This window comes from Brachyistius frenatus, unplaced genomic scaffold, assembly GCF_029030835.1.
Source record: "Brachyistius frenatus isolate BFR_SWC_R1_liver_20210118 unplaced genomic scaffold, ASM2903083v1 Contig_194, whole genome shotgun sequence".
NCBI lineage: Eukaryota > Metazoa > Chordata > Actinopteri > Embiotocidae > Brachyistius > Brachyistius frenatus.
The window spans coordinates 95,293-118,265 of NW_027210793.1; the positions used below are offsets into that span (position 1 = coordinate 95,293).

General features: G+C 45.8%; 2 protein-coding genes across 5 annotated transcripts in view; both read right to left on the reverse strand.

The window, feature by feature from the left end:
• akap13 (A-kinase anchoring protein 13) overlaps positions 1 to 12,842 on the reverse strand; it is a 70,768-nt gene extending 57,926 nt beyond the window's left edge. For both annotated transcript variants that reach the window (XM_069718604.1, XM_069718603.1), the window contains exon 1: positions 12,606 to 12,842. The gene's annotated coding sequence lies outside the window, so the exon portion shown is untranslated. The remainder of the gene's footprint in view (positions 1 to 12,605) is intronic.
• A 2,067-nt stretch (positions 12,843 to 14,909) lies between these two features.
• Positions 14,910 to 22,586, reverse strand: ska1 (spindle and kinetochore associated complex subunit 1). 3 transcript variants are annotated; one of them, XM_069718617.1, is made up of 7 exons: positions 22,482 to 22,586; positions 17,848 to 17,933; positions 17,631 to 17,746; positions 17,099 to 17,193; positions 16,027 to 16,164; positions 15,775 to 15,944; positions 14,910 to 15,501 (listed from the first exon to the last, which is right to left on the reverse strand). In XM_069718617.1, exons 2-7 carry the CDS (start codon positions 17,927 to 17,929, stop codon positions 15,353 to 15,355), a joined length of 750 nt encoding a protein of 249 aa, XP_069574718.1. In that variant the 5' UTR covers positions 17,930 to 17,933; positions 22,482 to 22,586; the 3' UTR covers positions 14,910 to 15,352. The 3 variants fall into 3 exon arrangements, with proteins under 3 accessions (XP_069574718.1, XP_069574717.1, XP_069574716.1); XM_069718616.1 differs by lacking the exon at positions 22,482 to 22,586 and adding an exon at positions 19,571 to 19,608; XM_069718615.1 differs by lacking the exon at positions 22,482 to 22,586 and adding an exon at positions 19,571 to 19,607 and having other exon boundaries at positions 17,848 to 18,007.
• Positions 22,587 to 22,973: the final 387 nt, after the last annotated feature.

Consider the following 22,973-nt stretch of genomic DNA (forward strand, 5'->3'; position numbering starts at 1 on the left):
AGGCTGTCCATGAACCTGCCTTGACAAAGCTGCTAACAAACTGCAGCAGTCATAGATACTCAGAAAAATCACTTCAATTTCATTTTATTTATCACAACATCTCAGTGCACGTGATACGATAAAGTCCATACAACACAACCTTTGAACATCAGAGGCAGCCGACAGCCACATCAGATGATTCAGATTTTGTTCTCTAAACAAAAGAAGGCTGCACGTCAAGAGTACTCCGATCTGTGTTGACTGAACACATTCAGTCCTGTGTTTGAACAGCAGACTGCTTATGTTGCCAGTAAGTGTGCGAAGAAGTTCACTCAATAAAGACGTTGAGATCAGCATCAGATGCTCTTGTCCTTCTGGCTGTCTGGCGGTAGAGATAATCCTCGACCCCCCAGTGACATCCATGCAAGTAAAAAGTGTGCGTGTGTCTGAGTGTACATCTGTGTGTGTGTGTGTGTGTCTGCTCTTCAGCCCACAGCAGGGGTTTTGTTGGAGATCAATCTGTTTCCCCCTGACAGTCAGAGCCTGGAGAGAACAGCGACCACTTTCAGGCAGCAGCCTTGTGTTGATATGTGTTCATATCAAACAGTGGAACAGTTGGTTAAATCAGGACTGTTACTATTTGTTCAGCCCTCGTCTGACTCAGCTCCACCACTCACTGTCTGTCACTCATTGACTGTGCAGAAAAGTGTTCGTAGCTTCAAGGTCTGAAAAATGAGGCCGATGCGGTAAGCTGCAATACCACAGAGTGCCACTAGAGGTTGGCTTCAAAAAGCCTCTGGCTCCAAAGACTCCCATTCAACTAGTCTCATAAAATTCTACTTCAATATTTAGTTATTTTGGTTCGCTCCTTTTCTGGAGGTCCATCTGAAAATAATCCCGTCATTAATTTGAAAATAAGCTTCAAAAAGATGTGTTTTGGGCGCGTGTCTGTTTGATTGACAGGCCTGTGGTGCAGTCAGGTTACAGCTATCGGTGGGCGGTACTATTGCCGGGTTTCCGATCAGATCGGTCAGATCCACCGCTCGCTCCTCCCCCAGCTCGTCCAAATATGGTCACTTCCTGCTCCAAACCGCTCCGAACTAGCAAGATGGCAGCGGCCAAATTCTCGAGGCTTCATAACGGCCGTTCACAAACCAACGGGTGACGTCGCTGTTGGTTGCCGCTTGATCACTCACTGATACCCCTGACAAGGCCACACCCCTGGTCCAATGTGGTCCAATGTGCCCTCGCCTTAGAGGCAGAGGAAGACGTGTGCTGTTGTTGTCTAGGAGAGAGTGTGATCTCCAGTGTGAGAGAATCTGCCCTGATCAGATCAGCAACTGGTCACTCGGAGTGCTGTCTGTATCAGTGGGTACACACAGTACACGGGGAATGTAACCCCCTCTGCTCCTCGAATACAAAAGGACAGCAAAGACTCAAGAAGCCAAATGCTATCGAGCTCCAGGCTGTAGAGACAATCTGAAGCAGATGTGCCAAGTTTGAGCATAATGTGTCCTTGGAGCCGAGTGAACTCGGCACAAGAGGGTCGTATGAGCTATAGCTGCCAGGTAAACCTCATAGAGAAATGTCATATCTGTCATATCAAATGTGAGACGAGATTGCGGACCGGTGTCAAGAAACGCACGTCGAGACGGTGCATGCCAAGTGTCACTCCAATAAATTCAACGATGACATGCAGATGCAATACAGCTGCCAAATAAACCTTCTTCACTGGCACCTCCTGAAGAAACATAAAAACATCCACAGAGCCCTGATATCGGAGAACATCTCAGCCCTGACGCCGCTGCTCAAACAGCCCTCATTTATAGGCATAAAGGCCTAAAGTGCACTTGGCATTTCCACCGACACAGCGAGCAGGCTGCACTGATCTGTGATCGGTGCTGGACCATCGGGCTCCCAGATATAAAGCCCAGAGTCTGGTGTTGACCAGAGCAGAGCAGTATCCTCCTGACACTCAAAAGTACAATAACCAGCACACACCGCCACAAGTAACACTAATGACTATTTACGTTTTTCCAAGCACCAATAATAAGAAGACAAATTGAACAGTTGTTGTTTGGGGGTTTCAGTGAGGATGCAGGACATTAATCTGAACATTAATCCTGAGAGACATGGTTTATTCTTCTAGTTTGTGTTGACATTGCTCTGTCTCAGTGTGGACATGGTTTGACTCAAGCAGAGTAAAAGCAGACACATACTGCAGACAGCATTAATAGCGTTATCACCTCTGCATCTATATTCAGAACAGGCAGTAAAGAGACCCCTCTGGACTCTGAAGTCAAACATGTTTCATGGTGTCTTTTTATAAAACAAGCCTTGTCTGCTCTAAATATAGGAGGTAGCACAAACTAGAACAATCAGATGGTGAAGCAGTGAAGGAGAGATGGAAATATTTACAACCAAATTCAGAATATGAATGTGGTCTGCTGCACATACAGCACCAGCTGTTATCACTGCTGCTGCAGCTGATTTACTTTGAAGTGACACATACTCAGAAAAAATTAAGATAAAAACTATATGAGTATAAAGCCAACACCTGCAGCTCTGCCTCTGGGATCTGAGCGTGTAGGTTGTGAATGTCGTCAGTCAGAGAGGACAGACTTTGGGCCACGCTGCACTCAGCACTGCAAAGCAACTAGTTCACTGAAATGTTACTGGAATACAACTTCAGTTCTATGAGTACATACATTATGCTGGACATCGAAGAGTTACAGCTTTTGTTTCAACTAAGCTCACTAAAACCAGGTTCTCACTAAAACTAGGTCCTACTCACTAAAACCAGGTACTCACTAAAACCAGGTTCTCACTAAAACCAGGTCCTACTCACTAAAACCAGGTTCTCACTAAAACTAGGTCCTACTCACTAAAACCAGGTACTCACTAAAACCAGGTTCTCACTAAAGCCAGGTCCTACTCACTAAAACCAGGTACTCACTAAAACCAGGTTCTCACTAAAACCAGGTTCTCACTAAAGCCAGGTTCTCACTAAAGCCAGGTCCTACTCACTAAAACCAGGTACTCACTAAAACCAGGTTCTCACTAAAGCCAGGTCCTACTCACTAAAACCAGGTACTCACTAAAACCAGGTACTCACTAAAACCAGGTCCTACTCACTAAAACCAGGTACTCACTAAAACCAGGTACTCACTAAAACCAGGTTCTCACTAAAGCCAGGTCCTACTCACTAAAACCAGGTTCTCACTAAAACCAGGTCCTACTCGCTAAAACCAGGTTCTCACTAAAGCCAGGTCCTACTCACTAAAACCAGGTTCTCACTAAAGCCAGGTCCTACTCACTAAAACCAGGTACTCACTAAAACCAGGTGCCAACAATCAGTGCCGAGCTGGACAACGACCTCATGGCTCCAGATGCACACAGTAAACACAACCCTGCAGTGGAGGGAAACCTCGAGGGAAACTTTGACAGAAACTTTGAGAGAAACTTTCCAAGATTGAGTCAACATCAAAGCGCTACTTGTACGTATTTGTAGCCGGCCACCCGCTACCCCTCTGAGAGGAGGGAACACACAGACATGTGGAGTCGTGGCTTTGCTTGTTTGAAAGTTGTACAGAAGATCATGACCACAGCTGAGGTTTTTTTTTTCTTAAGATTGTCAATTAAAAGACTCAGAAAACTTTTCAAACTGTCAGTATGAAGGCGCGGGCATCCTGACCACAGTTAGTTTAGTGGTTTTATTGACATGATCCAGGCGGAGTCAACTTTGATGCCAGTTGGATCCCACTGTTAATAAATCTATTCAGTAGAGGGAAATAAGACTTAATCTTAGTTGAATATTCGATGATCTCAGATCTGTGAAATGTCCTGCTGTTTGTCATGTTCTGTCATAAAGAATAAAACGTAACTATCTGGTTTCCTGAAGTTTCACTGGGGAGAATAAAAATCTGTCTTTAAACCTGACTGGAGCAATAATTTGATATTTACAGTTATGATTATTAATACTGACTGATATAAAACTGTTTGTTCATATTACCCACTTTCTGACGCCCCCAAAATATATATACCTCCTAGCTTAATTAATATCATAAATGTGCATTAACCAGTGCTAGTTGACGAGGAGAAAGCCCTACTTGACGACATGAAACCTTTTGTTGTATTTGATTTCCTTTAGTTCACTTTGTGTAATGTTTGCTTTGATGTAGTTCTGTTATCTTTCTGATGTCGACAGGTAACCAACACGTCACTGCTTCAGATACCTGAAATCATAATAACGCAGCTCGCTTTAGATCTGTTGTTTCCTCCGTTCATACCTTCTCAGTGTTGTACGAGCATTTGGGGAAAAAAAAAAAAATCCTTTAATTATTGAACTAACTTCCTTACTCTGCATTTGAAGGGATGTGAGGATTAGCCTGGCCAGGGAATCGCTCGCAGTCGTCTCATCCTACCGGGTGTAGACCTCCGGGTAACTTTAACCAATCACCAAGTGCTCAAACCAGCAGACACTCAACCACCAACAGAGTCCACAAACGGGTTTTTTTTCCCTGAGCACAGCGTGCTTTTTGAAAAATAGTTTTTAATGAACAGTTTGACAAAGCGCTGAACATTCAGTGTTTTTTTTACCATGCTTTACCACCAACACTGGTCGCTGGTTGGTTCCAGTTGCTGATTGGTCCTGGTCGCTGATTGGGCCGCCCTTCAGTGTGGCTGAGCGAACGCTAATACGAACTAAAGATGGGAATTTCAAGCAAAACTACGATTCCAAATTCGCTCGATTCGTTTGATTTTTCTTTGAATAAACAGGGAAAATAAAGGAAGAAAGAAAGTCGCGTACTAATCGATTTTGGAGATTAAAACGACTATTTGATATTCAAAATTCGTGACCCATTCCTAATACGAACAGCGTTTCCAGAATAAAATCACAGTGAAGAAAAGTGAAGCTGTGATCGATGGTCTGGTGCTGATGTGGGATCTGCGGTTGGTTGTGGTTGCCAGCCTGACTGCAGCGTTTTTAAATTGTCGACAGGACAGGGCTGCAAGGCTGAGACCAGACAGAAGACGTGAAAAAAATAAGGGTATTGATTAGAGCAGCGGTCTAACAAAGGCTGGAGACCGCTGGATCAGCCGTTGACAGCACTGATTAGATGTTTGGCAGGTTTCCAACAGCAAGGTTTCTTTGAAGGTCAAACGTCAGGTTGCGGTCAAAGATGACACTAAGGTTTGGAGAAGATGGTGTAACGTTGGTAGCCAGATTATGGGATGGACTTTGTAGGACGATCTGGACCCCGGACTGATAAAACACTGAACAAACACTGCACACACACTGCTACAGGAACACTGCACAGACACTGCACACACACACACACACACACACACACACACACACACACACACACACACACACACACACACACACACACACACACACACACACACAGGGCTGCGGTGAGAGGAGCAGAGAGGGGGCATGTTTCCACAACTTGTTGTAATTATGTGTTATACAACTGAATGCTGACTCTGGCTGTTCTTTTACAGAGAAGTACAGCGCGAGGCGAACTCAGCTGGCCAGAAGTTATGTCTGGTATGGAAGGAATGACGCGGAGAAGGGGAAGCAGACTGAAAGAGAGGGAGAGAGTGGCAGGAAGCAGCGGAGGGCGCAGCAGCTGCTAATCCAAACCAACCTCCCGCTTTCAGCCGCGGCGCACAGCGGCCGTCTTCCTCTGCTGCACACGGAGCCGCTCTCGCCCTGCTTTCCACCGGCTGCACATTGAAGCGGCAGCAGGCCCGAGTCTTATCACAACAAGCCACCGCACCTCCAGCTGCATGTCCAAACTGCTGCCGGACAGAGCAGCTCACCGCCTGCAGTCCTTCATCCTCACTTCAGCTGCTAAAGACTTCACCGGAGCTGCACGCTGTGTATTCTCTGTTCTAGTTGTACGTGTCAGTCGCTGCGCACAGACACAACACAACAGTCCAACACACAACTGTGCATGACTGCGCCTGGATGGAGGTGATGGAGGGATGAAACAACTCCGCCACTCGTCTGCCTCGGCGGATGTAAACCTGCCATCGGTTGTGTATGTCAGACGACGTTCTTCTCCTCTTCCTCTGTCTGTGTCACCATTTTTCTAAATCCCCGTCACAACAGGAAACTACAGCAGCCACCTCAAGCAGCAGCCTGCAGGCGGAAAATGTTCTGACAAAGATCACACAGTAGAGCACGTCTGATTGGTTCTTTTGGTCTGTTGCAGGAATTTAACCAGTTTAATACCAGGGCTCGCCTCCTCTCCTGCAAATGCACCAACGAAGGAGGTGATTACGCGAGTCTTTACGAGGTAGTAGTTAAATAAAGTAAAATAAAATTCTGTTTTTTTCCACTGGTTGCAAGTTTTGTCAATTCCTGCAAAAAAAAAGTAAAATCCCCCAAAATGTAGAAATTTCAAAACAATTAAAAAAAAAAAATTAAAAAAAAAAAATGCTGCTAAATCAAAACTTTTGATCACAATAGTCACAAAAAATTCCACAAAGTCTGGGAGCAACTTCATTCAACTTTTGTACAGAAGAACTTAATTTAACTTCAACTGAGGCTTCATGACCTCTGTGGTTCCCTGATGAAAGATTATTTCATTTGCATGCCTTCAAGACAGAGCCGAGGGTTCAGCTGCTCCTGAAATGAAACCAGGATGACTGACTGACATGATCGGTACTATGACCCGTGATACCCATCACTTCACTGGACTTTTTCCAGGGTCCCGTGTTAAAAGAGTAATTTGCGACCAAGAAACACTCGGAGTGGACAGCCAAGTGTGCTCTTCAGCAGTTTTCTTTTCGGACTCTGCGTGTTGTCCGTGTGTCTCGTCACTCGTCCTGCAGCTCGGGTTTGTTGGGTTCAGGTTAACAGCTCAAACACACGCAGTGATGGACGAGCCGAACTGGTGCAGGTGTGAATCTGGGTCACAGTGCGGTTGTGTCCGGCCCCTCCCACCCTGAACCAGTCCCTCCAGGAAATCGGCATCTTGTGATTGCAATAATTAACACAAATTCAAGCAATATTTGCAGGAGCTTGCAATTTTTCTAAATTCCTGCGATTTTTTTTCCCACAAAAAATGTCGTCAGCAGAAGCTGTGCTGAAAGTATTAATGGCATGAAGAAAGGCTTTTTCAAACAAAACTCGCTTTATTAAGGAAAATAACTCCTCATTTACAATCACAGAAAGGCTCTGCTCCTGTTGTCTCATCACCAAATAAAACTGCCCACCGAAGGAAACCGGAACCAGTGGAAAAATACGGACCGGATTTGCGGAAATGTGATCTTCACATTAAAATGTTTTAATTAAATGCTTTAAACAAAATATACGCACATTAAGTTGTGAGAGACGTCACTTTGTTTTTGTGCATTCAGCAGGTCTATGTGTTGAATGAACATGAATTAAACAGCATCTAAAGCTCTTATTTTGACAGCTGATGTAGTCCTTGTTTCTATATTACAGTCACAGACTGTCTGTTCTGGAAAGCTGCGGCACTTTCAGGATTTTTCTTGTCTTTTCCTGCTCTCTGTCTTTTAGCCCTGTGTTCTCTAAGTTCAGTAAATAAAAAAACGGTACAAAAATATTTCAGTGATGTGCAGAATAATTATTATCACAGGAAGTGATTACATATTTATTCATGTATCAGGTAGTGTTTAAAAAATAAAATTAAAAAATTAAAAAAATGCATTCTTCTTTCTCGATTGGATTTTTTTCAAATTCCATCAATGCATTTTATGCAAAAAAAAAACCCTCACTTAAAACTCCACAAATTACATCGTAATTTTTTTGAAAACCCGGCGCAAAATCAAACATTTTTCATCGCAACAATCACAAAATAATCCTGTGAAATCTTGGAGGGCTGAACACATGAAGGCGTACTGAAGGTGAAGGGACATGAACCACAGTGTGAGCAGGTCTGACTGAGGCTTTCATGAGCCTTAAAGGAAATGGTTTTTTTGGTCAGTGACAGGGAAATGCAGTAATCACGTCTTAAAGTTCCTCAGTCTGAACACGTAGCAGTAGTTTCACAGCCCAAACCGCATCTGTCAACCGTACGGAGAAAGTTCTTCATACGTGCACTGAGACATGTCGAGCTGTTTCCCCCCCTCAGACTCCGCTCAGTGAGAAACAGCTGCAGCGACACGCCGAGCTGGAGGCGCCTTCATGGGAACTGGAGTCGCAGCTCGTTGAAGAGAAGCTACGAGAAGAGATGCTGTTTGCGGCGTTTCCCTTCACCGCACCTGCGCAGACCGTACGTGCCCCCAAAAGGTCACCGGCACCGATGAAAAGCTCAACTCAGTTCAAACAAGGGGCTTCAGGCATGAACATGTTACACAATCTCAACACCTGTAACCCCCCAAGTACTCAATCTGTTGGTACCTCCCACGAGAATAGGAAAAAAACAACTATTTTATCTGAAATGATTTAAAACTGACAAAATTTATGAAATAATAAAAACATTGAAGGGACCCTGAACTTAATATTTAGTTTTACAACCTTCACTCACGGCAAACAGATGACTTGTGTGTCTGTCAGTGAGACTTCCTGGTCCACTCTTCCACAACAAACTGGCCTCAGGTTTGAAAGGCTGCCGTCTCCAGACTGTGTTTCAGCTCTTTCCACAGATGTTTGACAGGATTCAGATCAGGACTCGTAGGAGGTCACTTCAGAACAGTCCGAGGATTGATTCTGATCCGCTCTGGCTGCTTTCAGCCGTGTTGTTTTGGGCTCATTGACCTGTCGGAGGACCGATGACCTTTGTGACACTGGGCATCACGTTTCGCTGCAGAATGCCTTGATAGTCTTCAGATTTCATTGAGCCGCACAGATTCAAAACACCTTTTGTCAGACTGAGCCGACAACAGAACCGAAGCTGCTCGGAGATGCTCTTCCAGCCTTTACCTTTAACGTGCTGCTCCATCGTTTTCTTTCTGATCTCCTCAGACGGCTCTCTGCTTTGCCTTCTCTGCTCCGTGTTCAGTGTGCTGCACACCCTGGTACCAAACAGCACTGACCACTTTTCTCCCTTTAAACGGCCTTCACAGAATGTACTAACTAAAGAAAACTGAGACTACTGAATTTAATTTCATCACTTTACAGGAGAAATGAAGCTTTATTTCAACGAGCTGTTAAAAAAAATAAAAATACCAACATTCCCACGACTGCGGTCCTACAAGCAGTTGGAAAAAAAAAAAGGCGCAGAGCTCAGAAGACACGGTGTCTGAGTGAGAGACGGATCGTGACTCAACAGTAAAACATCCAGCGCTGTTCCCCCCACATACCACCGCCGACTGCTGTGTGACAGAGGCAGAGACGACCGCAGCAGAAAACAGGCTGCGGGTCTCCGAGTACTTTTGCCTTTTAAAGCGCTCAAGAGATGCGAGATAACGGAGGGCTATAAATAAAGGAGTGTTTGACAGCCAACATGTTCTCAGGGTTTCATCCCTCTTCTGAGGAAATAAAGAAAAATTGTGATTTCTTCCTCTCGGCGTGGAGAAGCTCCGTTCATTTTTCTCATTCCCAGATTTCCACACTTGATCTGAAACGGCTGGAAAAAGGAGCTGCGGGAGGAACTTGTCCGAGTTCAGACTGAACGGCGTGGAAGCAGACGCTCGCGGTCCGAAACAGAACGTCCACCAGGTGACGTCACCGGTGGGCCTGAAGGTGTGTGAGCGCTGCGAGCTCACCTCGCTGCTGCTCTCCGAGAACCTCAAACACTGATCCAAACGGATGCTGACACGTCACATCAATACTAATATAACAGGGACATAATGTCCAGACAGGCCTCGACTGAGTGACTAAAACACTGAATTTGATCGTGACGCTGTCAGAGAAACCGGATTTGATGTGGACCGAGTCACATCCAGGTGAAAACCTGATCCACTTTATTAGCTCAGTACCACTCGGCAACCAACAGTGACGTCACCCATTATGAAGCCTCAGAGTTTGGCTGGTGCCGTCTTCCCAGCTCAGAGCCAGAAGTGACCATATATGGGCGAGCTGGGGAGGAGCCAGCGGAGAATCTGACTCTATCTGATTGGAGACCCGGTGATACTACCTCCCGCCCACCGATAGCAGAGACCTGAATGTACCACAGGCCTGTCAATCAAACATACATGCCCCCAAAAATATGTCTTCTTCAAACCTAATATCTGATTAATGATCGAATTATTTTCAGATGGACCGCCAGAAAACTAATAAGAAGGAGAGACTTTAGCTAACAACACCGAGATAACTGGTGGAAAATATTTACTGACTTTGTATTTCATGACACAAGTTGAATGGGAGTCTAGGGAGTCGGAGGCGTTTTGGAGCCGATCTCTAGTGGCCCTCGGTGGTATTGCAGTTTTAGTACTTCTTTATCAGCCCGTTAGCAGACCCGGAGACTTCCTACACGTTTATATACACCTGATGTAACCTTTGTATAAACAGTACACTGTACAGAGCAGACACGGGACGGGGAGGGAGGACAAAGGTCTCCCTCAGACCGGACATAACGTTGGACATCACTGAGCTGTCATTAATACACCTGTGATTTACCTGCTGGTACACGTGTCTGCGTGAGAAAGGTCCGTTTAGCATTTGTAATGTGATTAAATACACACATCAACTGAAGAGGGAACGCTGAGTGAGACTGTTTGTCTGACTGTCTGTCTGTCTGACTGTCTCTCTGACTGTCTGTCTGACCGTCTCACTGACTGTCTGTCCTCCTTCCTCCGGTCTGTGATCAGAGCGGCGGTATGAATGGAATTAGACTGCAGCGCTGAACAAGCAGCCGAACTGTGAACTGAGAGAAAAGCAAACAGAAGCTCTACACAGTCAAACATGTGGAGGTTTGTTAAAACTGTCCATCCAGCGGTAGAAGAGGAGGCAGAGCCTTCACCTCTGAGGAAACAGCCCCCAGTTCTGGTTCAGGAGACCCGAGGCCCGACTCCCTCTCTCTCTATTTTTAACATTCACACTTCCTGTTTGATAAAGTTTCTAGTTAGGTGACCCTGAACCATCCTGCAGGTCTGCTGCTGTTGGACCTCCCATGATGCACTGCAGCTCCTCTCTCTCTCTCTCTCTCTCTCTTTCTTGTATATGATATTGTGAGGACGTTACTGTGTTAACATGCTGCGATTTGGAGCTTTACAGATAAAACTGAAGTGATTCTCAGACACTAAATGAAGTGGCAGCTGACAGGCTGTTTCAGTTGTACCCGTTTCCTCCCCTCACCTGAGTTTACATTCTGAAAACACCTGAACAGACCAAAGTGCTTCTGTTTCCTGACAGAGTGGCATGAAGTCCGCCATCCTGAGGTCAAAGGTCAGACAGCATGAGGCCTGTCAGAGGCTGGGAGAAGCTGCTACGACTTCAGGAGTTCGGTGGCTCTTCGGATGAGTTTCCTCTGATACGGTCTCACGGGCTACAAGTTGGATCATTTACAGAAGCACAGTTTCAAATTAAAAGGCCTTTTTTTTCACATTAAAAGCCCACCAGCGTTTCAGACCCGGCCCAGCCTGAGACTGGGTTCTGACCTGGTTTTCTCCCAGACCCTCTGATGACTCCTGGAAATGATCTCGTGACTCCCAAGTTGAGATCCACTGATGTAACCACTGAGCCTTAGCCCGGAGATATTCCTGCTTTTGAGCCACTCGCTTGTTTGTGTCGTGAACGTTATCACCTACATACTTTCCTCTGTACTCTGCGTGTTACTGGGTGACTCCACTAGAGGGCGCACCAGATAAGAAGGATATAATTACAGATTCACCTGATGTCAACAATAAACACTGGGACTATTGAGGAGGGGAGGGAAGGGGGGGGGGGGCCGCCGTGCACGGACGTAACTATCTCGGACTCGTTTCCATTTAGTGTTGCAGGTCTCTGACCCTGTCACACCTCCATACCGCCCCTACAGGTCAGGTGTATGTTGCATATTGTGTACACGTTGCATTAATTTCTGTGCACGATTAAAGCTCCAAATAGACGCAGGATAGGAGAGGCGGCCATCGTGATCAGCCAGCGTGCAGATTAAAGCAAGTCCATCTACTGCAGTAGATTTCAGCCAGAAACTGGGAGCCAATGGACAGGTAGACAGGTAGCTGACCCCGCCCTCCGCTGACCCCGCCCTCCGCTGACCCCGCCCTCCGCTGACCCCTCCTCCTCGAAGTTTGCATTGTTAACATAAAGTCCAACATCTGAGGTCTACACAGGCGGACAAAATAACAGAAACACATGGCACATCCTGTTAAACCTGTTATAAAGGCATCACAGGGCAGCGCAGTGTGACTGTGAGCTAATGTCGCTAAAAAAAAATCACAACACACACACACACACACACACACACACACACACACACACACACACACACACACACACACACACACACATTACACACCAGAAGGAGCCCGAGGTTTCTGTACTATCTATAAGAAGCTTCTTCACGATTCGTCGTGTGCTCTGAAAGTGACGTGGACTTCACCAACAGTAAAAACAACCTCTCACGCCGAACCGCGGAGCCTCGCGGATCTCCGACACGAATAAAGTTACGAAGAGCCCCGATCGGCGGAGGGAGGCCGGGAGGGAGCTGGAGGAGACCCGCCGTGACGGGCTCCGCAGTTTTGTTGGGAGTTCTTCTTACCTTGTTGCAGAGACTGGAGGCGGACAGAGTTGACTCCCTTCGGCGCGGTGTTCCTCTCACTTCGCTCCGGTCTCGTCCGGAGACAGTTTACAGCTCCTCTCTGCGCACTCGGGGCGACACACACACACACACACCACCCTGCTGCACGGCTCCATGGGGTTCACACACACACATCCTCAGATCCCGTCACGAGCTGAAGGTCCTGGGTCGGTGCTCACAGTCCCGCAGCTCCTCGCGTCAAGTTACACGAAAGGGACGCGCGACATTTCCGGTTAAATGTTTCAAGTCAAACCTGAAGTTATAGTGACGCACTGGAGGCGCAGACCGACGGACGCGAGCAGAGTTACAAGAGCTCCCGGTACCCGGCACGGAGACTACCGAGCGGGTTTGTGGGAGCAGCCGCGGTTCGGTTGCTGGGTTACAACTTTATTTTGAAGGGGACAGGATGTTCCCTCTGGTGTTCTCCTGTCGAACCGATAACGATCATAATGAGTTGTTAGATCCTACCGTGACGTGTTTCCCTGTGATTCATCAGTTCACCTGTTTATTTCACGGTGAAGATCTCTGCTGTGGTGTGAATCTGGTGTGAACACGGTGATGGCTGGACTGGATCTGGTGGTTAGAAGAAGAAAGGATGACCTCTGGTGGACGGAGAGTCAAAGTACACCTTAAAGCACGGTGATGTTACAGGTTGTTACTTGTTTTCTGCAAAATGTGACCCTCCAGGTGATGAAGCGGCTTCTGACCTCAGGTGTGCAGCAGATCTCTCACAACCAGCACGCGTTTGATATGGAGAGAAGTTTGACTCAGCATAGATGGACGGACGGACGGACGGACAGATCCCACAAAGCCAAATTGTTTTGCTACAGCAGCATAGGTTAGAAACATAGTATACAAATCTACAGTATATACAAGTACAATAAAGTCAAATTCAGCAAAAATGGTCACGCGTGCGTTTTAAATCCTCCTATAAACGTCATCCAACGGGTTAACTGCAACTTTTTTTTCTCCCCCTTTATTTATCTCCATGTCGGCCTGTTGCGTTGAAATTGGTCCAGAAAAACCAAATGAAAGTTGTTTTTGCAGAAGCTCTTTGCAGCCGGTTCTTCTGACACCAGCAGGTGAACCGCAGGATCTGAGGAGCAGAACCACGCTGGACTTTGAAGGCAGCAGTCAGACGCTCTGACGGACTGATGTCACATGAACCGCCACAATAATGGCCTGCTTACAGTTGGAGGAGGAAGAGGAAGATGAAGCAATACACTGATGAACGCTATAGTTCAGTAACGTTTGGTTTTCTTATTGTTTTGAGGTGAGGGGTGGAATATGTGCGGCAGTAAATAGGAGGATGAGGTGTTTCCTCTGATCAGGACTGAAGGGTCAGAAGAGATGAGGGCAGTAAAACTCTGCAGGGTAACAGATTTAACACACCAGAGGGAAGCTGAAATGTCTCCCACCAAACAGACCAGTTCTTTCAATGTCAAAGAAAGTCGAATTTAAAAAAGAAATTCTGTCTCTGTATCTTCAAATGTTGGGAATTCTATTCAAACCTTCCTAAAAATAAATGAGAAGAAGATTTACAGTGTTTGCACCGCTGAGTGTGACAGTGTCGTACTCCGACGTACGAGTTATAAGACCAAGATTTCATTTTCGGTCACTAACCCAACAAAAGAAAAAGACCACATATGACAACAAATAAGATGGACATGTCTCTCCTGACTCTTGCTTCCTGTTCAACGCTCTACCCTTTCAGAATAAGATGATGACATCACGGAGGGGTCGAATCGCCAAAGTGTTCACATGGCAATAAGTTACTTATTTGTTTGAAACATCTGCATCATCTGTCATTAGTTCTGTAGTAAAACGTGCCAGATATCTGACCTCATGACAGACACAGATGTTCTGATCCGTTTGAAATCAGGAAGTGTGTCGTTGGTTCCTCGCATCGTGACAGGTCTGACTCACACTGGATTTCCCATCATGCAACACGCCGGTAACGGAGGACACGGACGGGGAACCACACGTCGCCCGCAGACCGAACACGCTTTCACCAGAGCATCACCATCATGCAGCCGGTACTATGAGCTCAGTAACCGGGCCGCCAATCCATCTCCGGTCTCATCAGGACATCTTCTTCACCGTCCTGCTGTCAAACGCCGGATGTGCAAAGGACGTGTAACGAAGCCAGGATGGGGATCGAACCCCAGACTGACTCTGGGTCAGCCACAGAGAGGAGATTCCTTCATGGTGGAAATGACAGATTTTACTTTTAATTTTGAACACAAAAACTTTCTAAAAACCTGTTTTACATTTACAGTAAGGTTTATTAAATTCAGGTTAATGCTATTTATCCATTTCAGAGTAAATCTACAACATGATCACTGAACTTCCTGTTTCTCTCTGCGGATACAAACTTAGTAATGACTGAATTATATGATTTGATCACGTGTTGCACCTTTAATAATAAAACACCGGAGGAATGCAGTGACTTTACACAGTTGAAGGTGTTTTCACTGCATCAGCAACAATACAACAATGTGATACTGCACGCAACACGTGTCTACAACATACACACATTGTGCACATACAGGTGTGTGCGTGTGCACATACCGGCGGCCGACGACGGCAGCTTCACACGGTTTGGGTCATCTGCACGTCTGACAGCTGCCTCACACTCACACACACAAACGCTAACTGTGTTACCATAGCGATGAAGAGAAAGAAAGAAGCCATCTTGTTTGTTTTTTTCATAGCAACATGTAGCGGGTGAGCCCCCCCCCTCGCAGCTGCCGCAGCCGCTGGCAGTGTCGCATCATGTTCAGGATCCCTTGGAAGCGTTTGTCCACCTTCGTCTGAGTGAATTCACGAATGTCGTCCTCCACCACGAAATACTGACCTGCAAGACATTTTTCAACAGGACAGTCAGTCTGTCAGTCTCAGGACCAGGACCAGGACCAGAACCAGGACCAGGACCAGAACCGAATTCAGAATGCAGCGAATGAAACACTTTAAAGGGCTTTAAAAACTCAGCATCAGCAGCATCAGCAGCAGCAGAGCGGTCGCTGCACCCGACTGAGTGAGGATGTGCTCTCTCTCTTTATTGGCTGACAGGATAACAGCATGGTGTAGTGTGTTCCTAATAAAGTGCACCCTGAGTAACAACGTGTACCTTTGGTGTCTTTGGTCTCCTGCTCCTTGAAGCGCTGGTGCAGCTTGCGTGCGTGGTTGTTGAGCGTTCTGGCCGGCTGATGGAGGACCTTGTACTTGGCGGTGACGGCGGCGTTGATGCAGCTCACCGCGGCGTTCAGCTGGTCGTACGACACGCGTCCCTTCATGTACCTGAGGGACACAGGACAGTTACTAACACCCTGCTGTTGGGAGAGTGTCTGAAGAACATCACGAGTGCGGGAGGACGACTCACTGAGGGATGTTCTCGAACTCCGGCACGGTGATGACCTCCATCTCTCTGATGAAGCTCCGGCTGCTCTTTCTGGCGTTCTCCGTTTGGGCTCTCTGAACGTCTGCTGCGTCACTCCGGCTCGCGGCAGCTTCCTTCCCACTGAAACATGGGAGATCATGTATATGTATACACTCGTTTGCCAGTGATCAGTTTAAAAGGTGTGATCGAGCTTTGAAGATTCAATATGTGATCAAAGTTGAAAATACACCCATAATGAGGCCGTACAGGATTTATTCTGTCATCTTAAGGCCTGGAAGTCCTGAAAATAACGGTGGATTCAGTGAAATATTGGTAAATTAGAGTGTTTTAAAATAAGTTAAATGCATTTAAATCAGTTCTCTGGGAGACATCAGCACAGTGGAGCGCTAGTAGGTCCAAGAACAGGTCAACAGTGAGCTCGACGGAGATGCACAGATGTGGTGATACAATGAAACATGACACCCCAAACAAAGCGTGGCCATCAGCGGATATAAAAGGCCTCCGTAAATCACAGTGGGAAGTTATGGATAAAAAGGGAGGTAGGAAAAAGGGATCTTGTTATGTAATCTGTCTAAATTTATCAAATTTACCACCTGTTGATTAAAGGCTGTTTGAAGAATCCGGAGACTACTGGTCCTACTGAAAGTTGTATTTTCTGACATGACAGCCAGTCAGGATTCAGACACCTGGGCAGGTGTGGAGGAGCTGCGAGGTGCTGAGTCGCCCTGATCACTTCAACGCAGAGATGAACGAGCTGCTTCTGTTCTCAGAACAAACCCCCGCGTGGATTTACTGAAGTTAATCAACTCTTTGATCCCAACATGTCATCTGGAAACAGGACTGTCATTAACGTTCACTCAGCCACTCTGCAGGACGGACCAATCAGAGGCCGGAGTACATACGTACGACGACAATAAAGTTGAGCGGGTTTTTTTCTTCTAAATGTAGCTGCGGCGGTGGGAGAGTGTGGAAGCGTTCTGATTGGTTAAAGCTGCTCCAACAGTTTCATAATAAACCCGAGCCGATGCCCCCCCTCCCTCCATGGTGTTCTCACCTGCCCGGACCCTTCTTCCTGGGAATGTGTGCAGGGATGTTGTCCTTCATGTGCTGGACTCCCTCCAGATCCTCCTGGAAGAGCTCCACAAGTTCCTGAAAGTCGGACAAACGGGTGTCATCAAGTGCAGTTTTACTTTTTAAGACGTGTTTCACTCAGAAGGATTTCTTTATTTACATTTCAACCTGCGGTGCACAGCGTCCAAAACATTTGACCCAGAGCTGATTAAAGCAGCGGGTAAATGTCAGAGCGCTGCGCCGCACACTTCCACCAGCCCTCTGTTTGTAATTACTCTCACAACAGCAGGGGGAGACAAAAAAAACTCTGCATTGCTGCTTTAACACATCCTGTTTTGCATGTTCATGCTATAAAAATCTATGGAGAGCAACTGGTATGAAACACCTGCAGCAATCAGGCCATGCATGCAGCAGACTAACAGAGCTGTGGCTGAGAGCGCCTGGTGCACATCTGTAAGCAGCTGTATGATGAAGCGCTGATGTCATGCTGCACAACCTCCAGGCCTCCGCTTCACCTTCAGATGCTTCAGGTGCTCTCTCCGCTGGCCGAGACATTTTTCAAACTCATCCAGAAGTCGGTCGATTGCAAACAGCTCCTGTCCGAGTTTCTTCATCCTGTTTTGAGGCAGTTCTGAATGCGAAGGGGACAAAAGACGCACAACTGTAACTTTACATCAACATGAAACAGGAGAGACGCCTCCAGTCTGTTCTCATATACTTCATGTGTCGTACCGACAAGTGACAGGTCCAGCATGCGCTGTAAGGAGGTGATCCTGTCATGAAGGTGTTGGCTGACGTCCTCCAGGTCGCTCATCCTCCTGAAACGGGAGACCTTCAAACTTTAAAGCAGCAGAGACTTTGGAACAGTCACCAGGTTCGTTCATGGACCAAACTACACGAGAAGAACGGGAGGAAATACAGCGTTAATGCCTCAGTTACACAGTTATATCTAACTGTACAATTACAAACAACATAAACACAACTGATGAGGTCAGCGAAGTAAAGATGTCAGTGCTTGTCTATTCATTTGTTCATTTTGGCCTTTTGTTGCACTTTTACAGAGCACATACAGAGCTCCCATGATGCACTGCTCCTCTCTCTCTCTCTCTCACTCCCAATGCGTTTACATGCCACCCGTTTCTGCCGTCTCTGCTGTAGTTTGTTCTTCTTCCTCTCTGTTTGCACCTTCCTGCAGGTATCTCTGCAGCTGCATGTTTCTGGTCTGTGCTTACTGAACCACCAACAGTTTATCATCTCTCTATGCTGTTCTTTTCTCTCCCCTCTCTCCACCCGGTCGAGGCAGACGTTCTCCACCGCTGAGTCTGCTTCTGTTCGATGGTTCTTCCTGTAAAAGGGAGTTTTTTCCTTCCAGCTGTGGCTCGTTGAGTTGTTTGGTTCCTCTCTGTGATGTTCTAAGGTTCTGTTGTCAGGACGTTTCTGTGTTTAGAGCCCCGAGATGACTTTGGTTTTGATTTCTATCTAAATTAAACTGAATTAGACTGAACCCAACAAAGACACCTTATTCATTGACAACTGGCGTCCGATGTGTTTGCTTAATAATGAGTATAAAATAGTTGCTCTAATATTGGCTTAAGGACTTGAGAAAGTGATGAACTCGATTACTGAAGAAACACAATCAGATTTCATGACAAATAACATCAGACTAGTCCTCGATATTCTGGATTACTCAAAATCGATGGACGATAATGGCTTCATTTTATTCTTTGACTTCTATAAAGCTTTTGATACTGGGGAGTATCAGATTATTTCACCGTGTTTAATGAAATTTGGCTTTGGTCATTATTTTTCTACAGCTATTAAGACTCTGCAAAATAATACAGAGAATAATCCGAATTTCCCTCCTCAAAGCTCCTTTATATGGAACAACAAAGACATCTTGTACAAACACAAATCTATATTTATGGATGATTGATTTCATCATAGTATTGTGTTGGTTGATCAGTTATTTAATAGGAATGCTCTTCTCTGTCAGAATACAATATCCCTGTAACATTTGGGGATTACGCAAAGGTTTTTGAAGCAGTACCGTCTGGAACCTCCGCTACATAATGTGTTCCTTCCATTCAACACTGAAGCAAAAAGCATTGAAAACTAGATCAGGTTAAATCTGGATCGCCTTTAGCGTTACAACGTCTTGGGTTTTTTTTCCATCTTCCTTTCTGATGTATTTGTGTTTCTTGCAATTTTACTCTGATATAATTCAAAAAAGCATCTTAAAATGTAAAAAAATATAAATAAAAAAAGATCAAACCGGATGTGTAACCGTGAACACAGACCGGTGTTGTGTTTATGTCTGTTCGCCACCGCTTTCTGAAGCCGTTAAAGACAGCCCGGGTCTCCGTCCTCCCGGTTCTCCGTTAGATCACATTAAAACCCCGCTCCGTCTCCTCCGTGTCCGGACACCACGTCGGTAGGTTTACCGGAGGTCACTTACCCGGGGCTGTGCTGTCGGTCTGCTCCGCTGCGTCCTCCGCTGCCTTCCCGGTTTATTTGAATTGAGTCGAAACGTCACGGACAGCGCATGCGCCGTATCGCTGCTGCCTTCACAGAGTGTAGGAAAGATCACTATTCAATGGTGGTTGTCAAAAACAACTAACTGATGCGTATTGGCTCTCAGCTCACACAACCCGACACACAAACTACTTCCTGATCTTTTTCTAACTGAAAGAAGGACGGACAAATCTATCACATTCAAAAAATGAAATATGAAGGTTAGAGCTGGAGGCTCCAGGTCCTTTTTCAGAGCCAGCCCACATCTGGACAGATGTGAGAAGCAGACGTCATGTAATAAATGGTGGAGACCGGGCAATGGGTTAGGTTATGAAATATTCCTAAAAATGATAAACATGCACTGACTTGAGTTTCCAACAGGCAAACTCCCCAAAAAATACTGTGGAATCATTAAAGGGACTCTCCTCGAACACAAACACACACATATACAGTAACCTATCATCATTTCATCCGGCCTCCATCTGCACAGGTGCAGACTTCTCTCCTTGAGGTATTCACAGATTGAATGAAAGCCGTGGTTCCCCACCTGGTGCGGTGACATTCACCTCTGACCTCTCTGCTGGTTCATTATACAACCAGGACCAGCTGACACCCTGACTGAGCAACATGGCAGTGACCAGTGATTGATACCTGCAACATCAACCAGCCATCTGCAGTAGCACCTACTCAGTCAAATTGTTAAAATATGAGTTCAAAAACAGGGTTAATTGAGACTAAATGGACGACACAGGAGAGAGCGCCACCACCAGGAGAGAGAGGAACTGTTAGTTAGATGGACATGAGAGGCCTTCAAAACTGAGATGAAAACATGAATCACTTCACTGTTAAAGTAACGTATTTAATTGATTCCCCACACAGTTGCACAACAGTTCATAACAGTGTCACAGATAAAAATGTTTTACTTATATTTTTGTCTGAAGCTCAAGAATTCTGCTCATTTTTCAGAGTTCATTTTTCAAAGTATTACTGCATTTGCAGTATGTGTAGAAAAAAGAAATGGTCAGCTTGTTCACAGATGGCTCTTTGTACCTCTGGATCTTTGTGTGTCTGTTGCACAAGGTAATCCTCCTGCATCCACACATCAAAGTCGCACCGCTGCATCCAGCTGAGGAGCAGCTGTCCTTGCATTTGTTAGTAAAAACGCACAACTCCCTTTTAGTTTAGAGGACCCACATTCCAGTTGAACGAAGCCAAACTGGCGTTATTTTGTGAAGTCAAAGACAACGCCATCAGGAGAGGCAGTGAGTCAAAGGGTAGAGAAGCTCAATTTAATAGGAAAAAACCTCACATCCACAACCTTCGCTTTGATGAAATGATTTGTGGCAGAAAGTGCATTGGAAAATCTCGATATACTAAATTCTAACGTGAGTCCTTTTGGCCAATTAAGTGCACACAAAGGAACTAATAGCATCAATTATTCACTGAAAAACAACAAAGAGAGAAACCCTCTGTCATTAACGACTAAAATCAGGATGTTAAGATGTAGAGCCTTAGATCATTTCAAAGGATTCATGCTGAGCTAAATGCACTGTGGAGATGAATGGGTTAACTATCTATCAGCAGTATCTCTGTGTTGTGTGTCTGTCAATCACCACATGTAAGGCTCACACTAAATGTGCAATCAACAGTCCCCGTTGGAAAGGAAGGTTGGTTCAGAGGTTTCTATCATCACACACATTAGACTGTTGGCCTCCTCTTCTTGTCTGGAATAAACCGGCTGACTGCCTTCAAGTTGTGCAGGATGTTTGGAGTGTTGTGTGTGTTTTATATGCATCCACGTTAATGTTGGAGCTGGTTGAGATGCACTCACTGAACATTGTTGTGTATTTGCTTGGTTGGTTTATCTGGATGTTAATTTACGAGGTAACTGCTACCTGTTGCTCTGAAGTACTGTAGTGGAGTAAAAAATGGAGCTCTGGGGCTCAGTGGTGTCCTGGAAGTATGAAGGAGAATCTTTGCTGTGTTGTACTTGTGTTCCAGATGTTGTACTTGTGTACTAACACTCACTACTCTGAGTGCATCAGTGTGTTCACACTGTCCAGTACAGGAACATCAGAACACTACAAGTACCAGGATGATGCACTCAAAACGGTCCAAAAAAGAAGTGAGAAACTCTGGACACTTTCCACCCTAAACGGTCGCCATCTTGCGTACTTACAGGAAGGTAATTATTTTCAAATTAAAGCGTCTGAGGAAGCTGCAGCTGTTCCTGAACACAAAGTGTTTCTTTTCCACTGCTGCTGCCGGACAGAAGAATCAGTGTTTATTGAGTGTGTTAAACAGAGGACACGAAAACACGTTGATTTCTGGGTAAAATAATTAAAGCTGCAGATATTTTGGAGGGTGATGTGTTCACATGTTGAGGTTATTTCTAGTCAGTGGAGAACAGCAGTTTATGATTTGAAACAACACCACCTGCACTACACAATTAGGAATCCTGACATGTGTGAGTACTTTTTGTTCGTGTACTGAGGAAACTATGTCAGTTGTTCAGCAGTTGGACAGTTGCATCTTGTCCTTTGGCAGTGGCTCAAAGAGGAGAAGACACCGGTGAAGGAAGGAAGTGAGACTGACTGACAGGAGTCGCTGCCATTATCGAGCTCACAGCTTAACTTTGTTAAACTGGGCTCTTCGGCCTGATCGCTTCATTGATGTCACTGATGTTGATATAAGTTTGATGACAGATAAGTGTTATCGTCTATTCGTGAACCTGCTGATAGATACTCTGAACATGTCACCTCTTGATATAGGCACGGTGGATTATGGTTGTCATGTCTATTTTGGGTGACACAAACACACACAACAACACACAACACCACACAAACTAAAGTTACCGTGACCGCGTGAAGCCTCAGAGAGACGGAGACGTTTCCATGAATCATCCTCTGAATCCACTGCTGACGCAGGATCAGCTCATCTCTGCGTCTGTTCATCCAGAGGAACCGCTGCCTTTAATCCCTCAGCAGCAGCAGCAGCTCTGAGTGAAGAGAGGTGCAGTACAGCCCCGCCGGCAGCAGGGGGCGGTGTACATGCAGATGTCAGAGGTTACCAAAGCAGTCTGGAACCGGTCCCTCCTCCTGTTCTATGATGCTGCATAATCACCCCGTGCAGGACGTCAGACTGATCAGACTTGCAGAAACAGGCACCGGAAGTCTTTCCAGTTGGACTCAAGACGTGGTCATCAGATGGTGAAATGTGCCGACTGAACAAACCTGTCTCCTAAAATCACATTTATATTTGGCTAACTTGCAACAGCATTTATAATCTGAACGAAACATGATGAGCATGTTTTCTATTAACTTCACAAAGTGCTGATGTCTAAAGTT

Coding starts and splice junctions, on each gene's coding strand:
- ska1 (XM_069718617.1), bottom strand. CDS start 17,929: ATGAGCGACCTGGAGGACGTCAGCCAACACCTTCATGACAGGATCACC. Junction 15,945..16,026: donor GAGTTCGAGAACATCCCTCA/GTGAGTCGTCCT, acceptor TGTGTCCCTCAG/GTACATGAAGGGACGCGTGT. Junction 15,502..15,774: donor GGAGACCAAAGACACCAAAG/GTACACGTTGTT, acceptor AATGTCTTGCAG/GTCAGTATTTCGTGGTGGAG.